This window comes from Chelonoidis abingdonii, chromosome 6 (assembly GCF_003597395.2).
Source record: "Chelonoidis abingdonii isolate Lonesome George chromosome 6, CheloAbing_2.0, whole genome shotgun sequence".
NCBI classification, from domain to species: domain Eukaryota; kingdom Metazoa; phylum Chordata; order Testudines; family Testudinidae; genus Chelonoidis; species Chelonoidis abingdonii.
In genome coordinates, this window is record NC_133774.1 from 13,867,913 (window position 1) to 13,880,022 (window position 12,110).

At 43.9% G+C, this 12,110-nt stretch overlaps 1 protein-coding gene across 1 annotated transcript in view; it reads right to left on the minus strand.

Annotated features, from left to right (window-relative positions):
* Nucleotides 1–10,265, minus strand: part of LOXHD1 (lipoxygenase homology PLAT domains 1) — a 297,238-nt gene extending 286,973 nt beyond the window's left edge. Inside the window, exons 1-4 of the mRNA XM_075066837.1 lie at nt 10,039–10,265; nt 5,448–5,606; nt 3,561–3,712; nt 2,696–2,845 (exon numbers count right to left, since the gene is read on the minus strand). Coding sequence (XP_074922938.1) covers nt 2,696–2,845; nt 3,561–3,712; nt 5,448–5,606; nt 10,039–10,183 — 606 coding nt within the window. The 5' untranslated portion in view covers nt 10,184–10,265. The remainder of the gene's footprint in view (nt 1–2,695; nt 2,846–3,560; nt 3,713–5,447; nt 5,607–10,038) is intronic.
* Nucleotides 10,266–12,110: the final 1,845 nt, after the last annotated feature.

Below are 12,110 nucleotides of genomic sequence, written 5' to 3' on the forward strand. Positions count from 1 at the left end.
GATATATCGATCCCTGAGCAATCGATTGTAACGCGCCGATACGGCGCGTCGTATAGACGTGGCCTGAGAGGCAGTAGCTAAGTTGATGAAAGAAGGTCTACGCTTCCATTGACTTAGCATTATATACACAGGTACTTAAGTTAACTTAAATACATGGCTCAGGAGTATGGATTTTTCACACCCTCGAGTGATGTAGCTATGCTGACCTAAATTTCTAGGGTAGGACAAGCCTAAGTACCCAAGTTTCTTTTGGAAGTCAGATTTGGGCACTTTGGGGAATTTTACCTTTAGTGCACCCAAACAGTCGCTGAGATCCAATTTGATATTGTAAGTGCAAAAACACATATGGAAGCATGTGTAAGTTGCACATGCATGTTTTCATGTTCAATATACAAGTAACATGCTCGTGTACTTTTCAAAATTAAGCCCTTGATTTAATTTTTAATCTTTTAAAACTATAGCAGGATTCTCAGGTGGGGTCAGTGAAAAGCAGACACATTCTTTTAGCCAAGGACTGCTGATATGAACTCAACTCATGTCTGTGTGATCCAGAGAGCGAACACAAGACACTCTTTTCCTCTCATCCCGTTAAAGGATTTTAAATTCAACGTAATTTTCCACAGTAAACAAAACATAGCCTAATAAATCCCACTTTTAAAATTACTGTTGCAGGAGAGAAGAGACAGTTTTCTCTTTAAGACACAGGCCCAAGACCTAGTCATAATCCATCAAAGACTTCCTGTGTGACCCCAGGGAAGTCTCTAGGCACTAATTTTTAAAAATTTTGGTCTAAAAGTTAGGCTCCCAAATCAATATTTAGACACCTAAATAAGTGGCTTGATTTTCATAAGGGATAGGGACCGATCAACTCCCATTGATCTTTAGTGGATTTGTGGGTGCTCAGTGCCACTGGGGGAAAAAAAAAATCAAGCCCTTAAACCTCTCTCTGCCCCCAACCATCCCTTCTCCACCCCCCCCCAAAAAGTATAAACTGGATATATTAATAACTAAGGCTAATATTAATTAATTAAAGAAAAATTCACAGAAGCTGTGATCTGTCCGTGACTTTTACTAAAAATATCTGTGACAAAATGGGGATCTGCAAGTCCCCACACCACCCTGAAGTGGGACAACTTCACCGCGGCTAGGAGCTCCGGGGGCCCCCACCGCAGGTTACGTGTCAGAGTTCCAGGGACCCCCACAGCTGGGAGCTGCGAGGGTTTGTGTGCCAGGGCTCCAGGCTGAAGTAAAGGAGGTCACCGGATGACCTTTGTAGCTTTATCAATAACTACCTCACAGGTGTGCTGTAAGGCTAAGTTCATTAATGTTGTAAAGCTGTTTGAGATCACTGAACAGAAAGGCAACATACAAGTGCCAGACTACTCAGTTAATGGGGCTCATTTAGGTTGTGGTAGCTCTCTGCACTGCCAATGAGCAAGCCATTAAACTCAGCATGAAGAAAATCCATCTGTCAATTAGCAGAGAGCTCAAAGTTGCTAAAAGCTAATGAACTGATGAGTTCTGAGGGGAATCTTGTTCAGCCTTCTTATGCAGAGTTTATGCCTGGTATACTGGGCTTAAAAAGAGGTAATAAGGAATCTTTAGGAACCCAACTACTCAGGCTTATTTTATATAAAAGCAGCAAAGAATCCTGTGGCACCTTATATACTAATAGATGTTTTGGAGCATGAGCTTGCGTGGGTGAATACCCACTTTGTCGGATGCATGTAGTGGAAATTTCCAGGGGCAGGTATATATATGCAAGCAAGAAGCAAGCTAGAGATAACGAGGTCAGTTCAATCAGCGAGGATGAGGACCTGTTCTAGCAGTTGAGGTGTGAAAACCAAGGGAGGAGAAACTGGTTCTGTAGTTGGCAAGCCATTCACAGTCTTTGTTTAATCCTGAGCTGATGGTATCAAATGAACTGAAGCTCAGCAGTTTCTCCTTGAGGTCTGATCCTGAAGTTTTTTTGCTGCAGGATGGCCACCTTAAGATCTCCTATTGTGTGGCCAAGGAGGTTGAAGTGTTCTCCTACAGGTTTTTGTATATTGCCATTCCTAATATCCGAACAAAGACTGTGAATGGCTTGCCAACTACAAAACCAGTTTCTCTTCCCTTGGTTTTCATACCTCAACTGCTAGAACAGGGCCTCACCCACGAAAGCGCATGCTCCAAAACGTCTGTTAGTCTATAAGGTGCCACAGGATTCTTTGCAGCTTTTACAGATCCAAACTAACATGGCTACCCCTCTGATATTTTATATAAGTTACAGATGGATAACTGGGATCCTTTCATCAAATATCTGGTCTCCTTCACAGCAAACAGAACCTGTAATCCTTTTGTCTTTACACTGTTATTATGGTTATTTAAGAAATCAGACAGTTGAAAATGATAAACACTGATTAATGGGTCCCCCAGCCAGAGTGACAGAACTAATATTGGTTCAGATTAGTGGATATCAGCAACCCTTGTTTTAACGGCTTCTGAAAGACCCACTTTAGAAACACATATGACTTACTACCACATTAGTATTAAAGAGCACATACAGAAAATGACAATTTGTATTTTGAAACGCACCAGTAATTGATTTTTAAATGGCTGAAGTTTTATAGCTGATGTAAATGAAATTTATGTTTGAGGATTATTTTTCCAGCATTGCTAAATATAAAGAGAAAAGATCCTAAAACTTTCTTACCCTGGCATCAGTTCCTGAACCTCTCTTATCTCCAGTCTTCACAGTGACTTTGTATAACACGTTGCTGTGCACTGCAGAACTGGATCCGTTACTAGCACTTTTGTACCTGTATTGGGGTGCACTTTGGTGACGTCTCTTCACTCGATCAGACTTAAGAAGTTTAAAAACAGAAGAAAAAAAATTATTGCTGAGAAACTTTATAGGTTTTTTTGTATAGGGTTTTGTTTTTTGTTTTTTTCTTGTTGTTTTTCTTATTTTGGAGTGTGGGGGAGAGGGGAGTTTGTTTTTGTAGAGAAGTAAAGCAAGTGGGGTTTGTGCTGTTTTTTCAAACATTTGGAAACCCTGGCATAAATATAATTCCTACGCTCTCTCTCAATTGTCTAATAAATAAGGTGATACACTACTTTTGAAAGTACAAATTCTAATGTTAAATAGGATGACATAGCCCTATTATTATTATTTTACAAAATCACCAGAAAGAGAATGGTGCTGAAGTCCAGATGGGATGTATGACATACTGACTACTTGTGACTATTAAAGATTTCACAGCACATTTTTGCAACAGTGTGTTATTCTGTGTTTTGATCAAATTCCAGTTTGCTTAAAATCCTCCTAAAGCTTGGACACTGCGTTATTTTACTATGCATCTTCCAGAGTTGTGCAATGTTATTGCCTGCATTAAACATTTCACCCCAGAAGTGGCTGCATTTCAGCAAGGCATGATGTGAATGTTATACTTGTATATATTATATACACGCATGGCTGTTAAGAGCTTTGGAATTCTTCAGGCTGAAGAGTTAGACAAAGCCATGATATTCCTACTAATGTGGAATAGACAAATAAACTGAAATAAAACAGTACGTACAACTGGAAGACACCTGGTAGTCCCCTGCAGTCCAAACTTCCTGGCATAGTAGTCAAACAAGTGGGGATCGTTCATTGAACTATATTGTGGCAACACATCAACACAACCATTTCTATATTTATGACCACTCAAGCCAGCACTTAAGGTTCGAGCTACAAAAACAGAATAAATAAAAGGCATTTTATAGCAAGTATATAAGACAATGTCTTCATGTTATTACATAGGTTACAAGATTAGGCTAATATAGCAGCATCTTTACATTTGATGATTTTTTGTATCTGAATTACATAATGATAGTAAATGGGATATTTTGAAAGGATTACGAGTACAAATCCCACAGTTTCCTTAATCTCTCTTCTGCTATTTTTTTTTCAGTTGTTGGGATTATTACTGCATCTAGAAAATGGCTAGGTAATGGAAATTAAGAAATATTGAAGAATAATTGTACTGATAAGGAATTATCGCACCCTATTTTGTCTTTCTAGCTATAATATCCTCTTTCTTGTAGAATAAATTGGATTCTGTAGGTATAGCATTTGAAGACAATAGAAACAAGTTCACCCAGAGACAATGTGGGTGAAGTAATATCTTTTACTAGACCAACTTCTGTTGATGAGACAAGATTTCCAGCCACACACAGCTCCTCCTCAGCTAAAGAATTCCATGTGGCTCGAAAGTTTGTCTCTCTCACCAACAGAAGTTTGTCCAATAAAATATATTACCTCACCTGCCTTGTCTCTCCAATATCTTGGGACTCACATGGCTACAACAACACTGCATACAAAAATTCTTCCAGACCTTTAACGTGAGAATGAATATGTTCACTTTTCCTCAGAAATTAATTCTTCTCCTCATGATAAAGAGGAAGCTTCCTATTCATAGAACTAATTAATTTCAGATGCCAAAGCTCAATAGCAATCTCAATGAAAATTTTCACTATATATACTAAATATATACAAACTGCAAAGGACCTGGTTCCCCAATGGGAACTGAATGTAGTTAGCACTTCTCAAGACTGAACTCTAACCATATACATGATAAAGACTTTAAAGATGTTTGATAAAATGTTTTAAAAAGCAAAAATCATAGAAATCAAAAGTAATAGCAAATCAGGGGAGAATATATGTACATGTCTCAGTCAGCCTGCTTTTTGCAACAACAGCTCAGAACTAGCTAACACCACATTTGAGAATTCATTGCTAAAGGAATTTCTAAATAATGCAAAAAGATTAACTGGTAAACTGGCTTTACAGTCTGGAGTGAATAGTAATTTTTGATCTACTTCAGAAGTTCTCGGCTTATAGACAGGGATCCACCTTCCTATCGCTACTCACAGTGGGACACAATCATTTGCATAAGGCTTCTATGGTATTAAAGTGATAGGCACAGTACAAAAACCTGGGTAGAATAAAATAAGTACAGCTCATGAACCACCTCCTGTTGCAAGTCTCTAGTCTTCTAAGGACTTGCTCCATTATCATTGCATCATTTTCTATAGCAACGCCACAAAAATGCCATGAAAATATGACACACAGGATTCTGGGGCACACTGAAGGCAAAGCAATTGCAACTGACTGAAAGTGTGCATGGTATTAAAACGTTTGAGAACCCATAACCTACTGTACTGCTTCAGAAATGTGGCCATTTGGTACAAAGTCTTCTGAAATCCTTCTGTACACATTTTTTTAGTTAGGTACATGTCACAGACAGTGATGTCAGCAGGATTTAATAACAGGCACATGGAAACACACAGTCCAAATCTGCTCCTTTTACAAAGATTTTCAGTAGATTTAATTCTTAACACCTCGTTCAAATTATCCCAGCCAGGGAATCACCAGATCATTACATGTTCTTACTGTGTCAACTGAAACAGAAATATTTACTTACCTGCAAAAGGTGCTTTTCTGCTCAGCACAGATTCAACAGGCCTGTGATTCAAGGTTACCCTATATCTCCGGAGAGACTTAGTCCAAGCATCTGATTTGTTGCGTGGGTCATTCCAAAGAGGTTTGTCCCCCAGAGGTGAAATATCTCGGAATTGGAATCCTAATCAGAATCAAATAATCACCAGTAATGTTATGTCACAACTTCTAAAAGTGACAGATGACAAAGAGTTTATAATCGAAAGAACATTTTGGACTTTGTGAAAGAGGTGAGTTCATCAGCAAGACGTGTATGTATAGAGGGTATGCCTTGATGAGCTAGGACTGGAAGGTATTGTGTGTGTAACGCACGTCAGTGTGGGTTAAATGTCCCCCTCTGTGCCCAATCCACATAAGATGTGAGTCTGACAGAGCCCTCAGCTACAGGGCCCAGCTCTTCAGCTAAAGCTGTTAAGACTCGCATGTTCAGCTTTGAGGGTTCCCCAGTTCAGTCCCTGATATACTAGCTGCAATCTTGGCCAACACAAACTGGGTGTGTGTAACCCAGCCTTACACAGTGTGGCTCTCTCTTCCCTTGTAATCACCAGTGCATGACAGCCTTTATGTTAACAGACCTAGGGCTTTTAGCGCAGGCAGTAGAAGCTCAGGTTTTTAGATTCAGAGGTCCCAGATGTTGTTAAGTACTGAAGGCTGGAAAGTCACTGCCTCGGAAATACTGGTCAGGCTTCTCAGTGCTTCTATTCCGTGGACTAGCTGATCATGCTAATTCAGCAGACCTCAGTGTTACTCATAAAGAACTACCAAAGTTGTGGTGTAGTGACAAAGGCACTCGAACCGGTTTATTGCCCTCAAGGCACAGTCCTAGCGCCCTGACTCCCTGGTTACAGGTACAACTAACACATGAGTGCCCAGTGGCAAGGAGTGTCTCAGTCAGCAGCAGGAGTCTCTGCTAGGCTACACAAAGGATTGAGGCGAGGTACCCTGACATTTGTAGACTGAGACAAATAACAGGGGGCACACAGCTTACGTACCACCTTATGTATTTCAAGACATTTGTTTGTTACCTTGTTCTTGATATCTTGGACAAAACATCCCTATTCACTGTTGTAAAACCATCTTATCTTGTACTAGATTGGGGGGCATCTGTACAAACTTTCTGAAATATACTTAACTATCCTTATAGTTATGTGAGCAGAATCTGAATGAGCTCTCCCCTGATATCTAGTGGTGAGCTGTGGAAAAGGACTTCAGGAGCTGATCTTGATTGCATGGGCACACCCGTGCTGCCCATGCTCAGCATGATGGGATTGCTTGCCCAAATTATCACTTTTGGCTGGTGTGGAATCCCTAGTCTCCTTGTTATTGGGGCAGGACTAATAAAAGATTGTTATCCTTGTGTGAATCGAGGGCAGCAGAACTGTACTTGGTATTTCCTGATTGAGGGACTCACCCTCAACTAAACGACACTCAGTAGGCAGGGGACATGGGTTCCAAAACCCAGTGAGTTGAGAAAGGGTGGTGATAAGTATTTGTACCTGATGGTGTATTACCTAAAGTCCTAGACACAATTTGACCCTTCTGCTCTCCACTGTGTAATAGAAGAGCTAATTTAGATTCAATTGAGAGTCTTATTATACCCTGCAGAACTGAAATCTCTGAAACCTAGGTGTAAGTTTTAGACCTGCTCTGAGACAGTGTATCTGATGCAAGAGTCTGTGCAGCAGCAGTGAGGCTCCCTCACTAACAGCTGAAATCACTCAGAACTGAAATCACTGAGAGCTGTGTTAAGTGGGAGTGCCTGAAGACATTTTGGCATGGCCAGCAGAGTGGCTGGCTGAGAGGCGTGGTGGGTGACCAGCAGGGTGGTGGGCAGAGAGTGCCAGAGCAGAGCCACAGAGAGAGGAGCGGCAAGTGAGTGCCTGAGCAGCAGAGTGAGTAAGATGCTTCCTTACCACCACCCCTGCATCCACCCGGAGTGGGAGGTGAACTCTGCAGATGCACCTCTGAACTCTGTGTCTGCACTGTCCAAGGACAGCAACTGTGAGTGTGGTGCAGAGAAGGGTCAGGCACGTTAAAGGGACCTTTGGGTTACTGGACTTAATAATCTCAGGGGCAAAGGACACTGCCCAACTTACTTGGTGGTGGGTCTTTTGCTCGGGGTTTATGTTTATAAAACTTGTTTGCAGTGTTTCCCTAAATCAATGCCACATTATTTCTCTCCTTTTATTAAAAGTTTTCTGCTACACTGAGACTCTGTGCCTGCAAGAAAGGAATTATTGTCTCTTAGAGGCACCCAGAGGGTGATGTATAATTGTCCCAGGTCACTGGGTGAGGACTCAAGCTGGTTTTGTGTTGTATTGTTGAAAAAGAACCCCGAGATACTGAACCCAGCCCTTGTTGCTGCCAGCTCTGACAGGCAGAAGAGTTACAGTTAGGAAATGTTTCCTAATATCTAACAAAAATTTCTCTTGCTGCCGATTAAATTGGTTACTACTTCTCCTACTTTCCGTGGACATGAAGAACAACTGATGACTCTCCTCTTTGTAACAACCTTTAACATATTTGAAGTCCGTTATCAGGTCCTCCTCCCAGTCTTCTTTTCTCAAGACTAAACATGCCCAGTTTTCTTTAACCTTTCCTCACAGGTCTGATTTCCTAAACCTTGTATCACTCCTCATGAAGAAGTCTCATTGCAGCACAATCACCCTTCCTCCACATAATGACAACACCACAGACCTCCCAGTATCACTACAGCACCTAGCCATGCTCACCACAAATTGCTTCCTTGTGGTACATTTCAACTTTAAAAACCTAATGAACTTAATTATGTTTTGGGCTTGACTCTACCCTTGGCAATGCAAGCGAGCTAAGTGCCTACTTAGTTCAAACTGCTGATTTTTTACTGTTAAATAGGCTTGTTATTTTCATCCTTGACTACTTTAGGAAAGAGGTTTGAGTATCAAAGAAGGGGAATGGAAGTCAGGACTCCTGGGCAACGTTCCCTCTAAATTTTCTTTGTAATGAGCAGGATACAAACTCCAATGGGCAGTATATTTTTGCCCTCAGGCAAGCTTACTTTATTTTTTTAAGACTTCTTATACAGATATAACTACATATATGCACTCAGAAGGAAAGTATATATATGACAGCACACTGAAGCTATAATGACCAAACTAAAATGAAAATTTTAATGTATCATCTTTTAGTTTAAAGGTCCTCTTGTTCTTGTATTATTGAAAAAGATAAATAGGAGCACCCACTGTACGGATGTATACTCTTCCTTATTTTGCACACCACTATTATATCTCCTCCAACTCCTCTCCTTTCTCAACTAAACAGATCCAATCTTTTCAAGTCACCTCAAACAGAAGTCTCGCCACTCCTCCAGACATTTTCCATCTCCTTTTTCTAAACTCTTACTTCGGTGATAACTTTTTTGAGCCAGAACTGAACACAGTATTCTAAGCAAGGGCACACCACTATTTATATGACAGCATTATAGATACAGTAAGATTAAGGGAAAATAAAATGACCTTTCATCTCAATAGAAACTTGCAAGTGGCAGAGAAATAGATCTTGTGATGAGATCCTAACAGAAACACTGGTTTATATAGTTGCAAGTTTCCCAAAAGAATTAAAGCATAATCTCATAATAAGGAAACAGCAAGACATAAGAGAGAACTGCTAGGACTAGTGATGATCAAACTCATACGTCCATGTATTACTTATTAATTGTCTCTCTCCAGGCTGGGTGGGGGAGACTCACAGGGGTTCACAGACCTACAATGCAGTTGTGGGGGTGCGCAACCCCTTAAGCAGCAACAAGGGTGAGCCAAGTAGCGAAGGCTGTGTGCCTGCTATAGCTACTCCACAGACCAAGGCCTCTTTCCCCACAGCTGGGGCCACAGCCCTCCCTTCTTTCCAGGTCATTAAATGCACAGGAGCACCTCCCTTTCCCCCTGTGAACTCTTACACCCACTCCTACCAGGAACCCCTGCCTTCCCCACTCTGCTCATTACTCAGGTCTGACATGTGACGTCCAGCAGACACAAGATCACTGTATGGCCGCACATGCAGACAGTTTACAGAGAACGTTGCTCCTGAGTACCCTTTCCAGCTTTGCCACTAATATATTGTATGCCTTGGGAAAGTCACATAGGCCTGATTTGCACATAGGGGTGTCAATTGTACACAAACACCATGACTACATACACAGATCAAGCATTTTCACATCCTTAAATGGCCGTGTATGCATCTAACGGGTCATCTGCACCTACACAATCACAATTTGAGCATGCATTTGTGGTAAATGAATGCACTACTCAGTGTCCATTAGAAAGGGTTAGCGGTAATTCTACTTTATTTTTAACCTATATAGTATGAGTTTCGATTATAGAAGGATGTTTACGGTATAAGGGATCTGCTTTTCTTGTTGTATGTGTATACTTCAGAAGTTTCAAATGTGCACTGATGGAAGAACACAACTTTAAGACTTTACCAGTTGCAAACGGTGTTTCACCAGCCACAGAATAAACCAAAGAGATGCAATGAGAGCATGTAGCAGTTACTCGATCGATTCCATCACACACCCTTACCCGTGGAGGGTTGTATCCGTGGAGCAGTATGACTGGGATAGGGGTCTCTGGGTCTCATGTTCTCAAAGGCACACTGTGCAGTCTGGGGATGCAGAATCCCTGTCACTGAAGGAGAGGAGTTATAATGCTGCATTTGGGTTGGCATTTTCAGTCAGTGTCCACTTGATCACAGGCAACAAATCTTGACCGGGGCTGGGTCTTATTAAATTCCTGAAGGTTCAGTACCTCTCCTGCATTAGTGAAATGGCAAGAATAACATTCAAACCAAGTATTCACAAAGATATTTGTTCTGAAGGTTTGTAAAACAGAGATGGGCAAACTGCGGCCTGTGGGCCACATCCAGCCCACAGGACCCTCCTGCCCGGCCCTTGAGCTCCCGGCCAGAGAGACTAGTCCCCGGCCCTGCTGTCTTCCCTCCCCAGCACCCTCAGCTTGCCATGCCGCCAGCGCTCTGGGCGGTGGGACTGCAAGCTCCTGCCAGGTACCGCAGCAGTGTGGCTGGCTCCGGCTGGGTGGCACGGCTGCCAGTTCCGGTGCTCTGAGTAGCATGGTGAGGGAGCAAGGAGCGGGGGGGTTGGATAAGGGGCATGGAGTCCTGGGGGCAGTCAGGGGACAAGGGGTGGTTGGATGGGGCGGAGGTTCTGGCGGGTGGGTGTTAGAGAATGGGGAGAAGGGGGTTGGATGGGTGTAAGAGTCCCGGGGGGGCCTGTCAGGAGCGGGGGTGTGGATAGGGGTCAGGGCAGTCATGGGACAGGGAGCAAGGGGGTTGAATAGAGGGTGGGGTTCCAGGGGGGAGTTAGGGGCAGGGGGTCCCGGGGGGGGCAGTCAGGGGACAAGAAGCAGGGAGGGTTGGATGGGTTGGTGGTTTTGAGGGTAGGACTCGGGGGTGGAAAGTGGGAGGGGGCGGATAGGTGGTAGGGGCCAGGCTGTTAGGAGAGGCACAGCCTTCCCTACCTGGCCCTCCATACAGTTTTGGAACCCCAGTGTGGCCTTCAGGCCAAAAGGTTTGCCCACTCCCGCTGTAAAAGAAAAACAATATACAGCCGCTAAGGCAAGGAGTTATAGATGCACCCTACACCATTTGGGGGCACATGTTGCGTGTGTTGCAGATACATCTAGCACTGCATTTTGGGCGGAAAGGGTTTAGACACACCTAGCACCATGATGGCAGAAGGGAGAGTTGCCCAAACCAGGCACCATTATTTGGAGGCAGGGAGTTGCAGAAGTACACATTACACCATGTGGGGGTTAGAGACACGGATGGCACCATTACTGGGTGGAGGTGATGCAACCTGGAACCATTATTGGGGTGGACGAAAGGATGCAGACCCATTTGGCACCTTTAGGGGTAAAGACACACCCGCTGGGGAGGTGGAAGGAGGAGTACAGACAGACCTATCTGGGGATGGGTGGGGGGGACCTGCCTGTCTTGAGGGAGATGGTAATGGGGTGCAGACAGTATCTGTCGTAGGCAGGGAAGGGGAGGAGTGAGGGGTACAGACACACCTGCTCTGGGGAAGAAGGGAGGAGGAGGGGGTACAGAAACAGTTGTCGGGAGAGGGGGTGTAGACACATCTGTCTTGGGTGGGAGAGGAAGAGGAGGATGGAGTGCAGACACATCTGTCTCAGGGGGAAGTGGGTGCAGACACATCTGTCTTGGAAAGGGGAGGGGGGGCCTCACACCTGTCTCAGGGAGAAGGTGCACACAGACACCTGTCAGAGTACGGGGAAGTGAGGTGCTGCAGACACACCTGTCGGGAGGAGGGTATAGACACACTTGTCAGAGGTGGGTCACACACCTGTCCGGGGGAGGGGTACAGACACACCTGTCACAGGGAGGTGGTCACACGCCTGTGGGGGGAGTACAGACACACTTGTCACAGGGAGGTACAGACACGCCTGTCAGGGGGGGGTCACACGCCTGTCGGGGGGAGGTACAGACACACCTGTCTCCGGACGGGGGGTACAGACACACCTGTCCAGGGGGAGGTACAGACACACCTGTCTCGGAAGGGGGGGGTCACACGCCTGTCCGGGGAGGTACAGACACACCTGTCTCGGGAGGGGGGGGT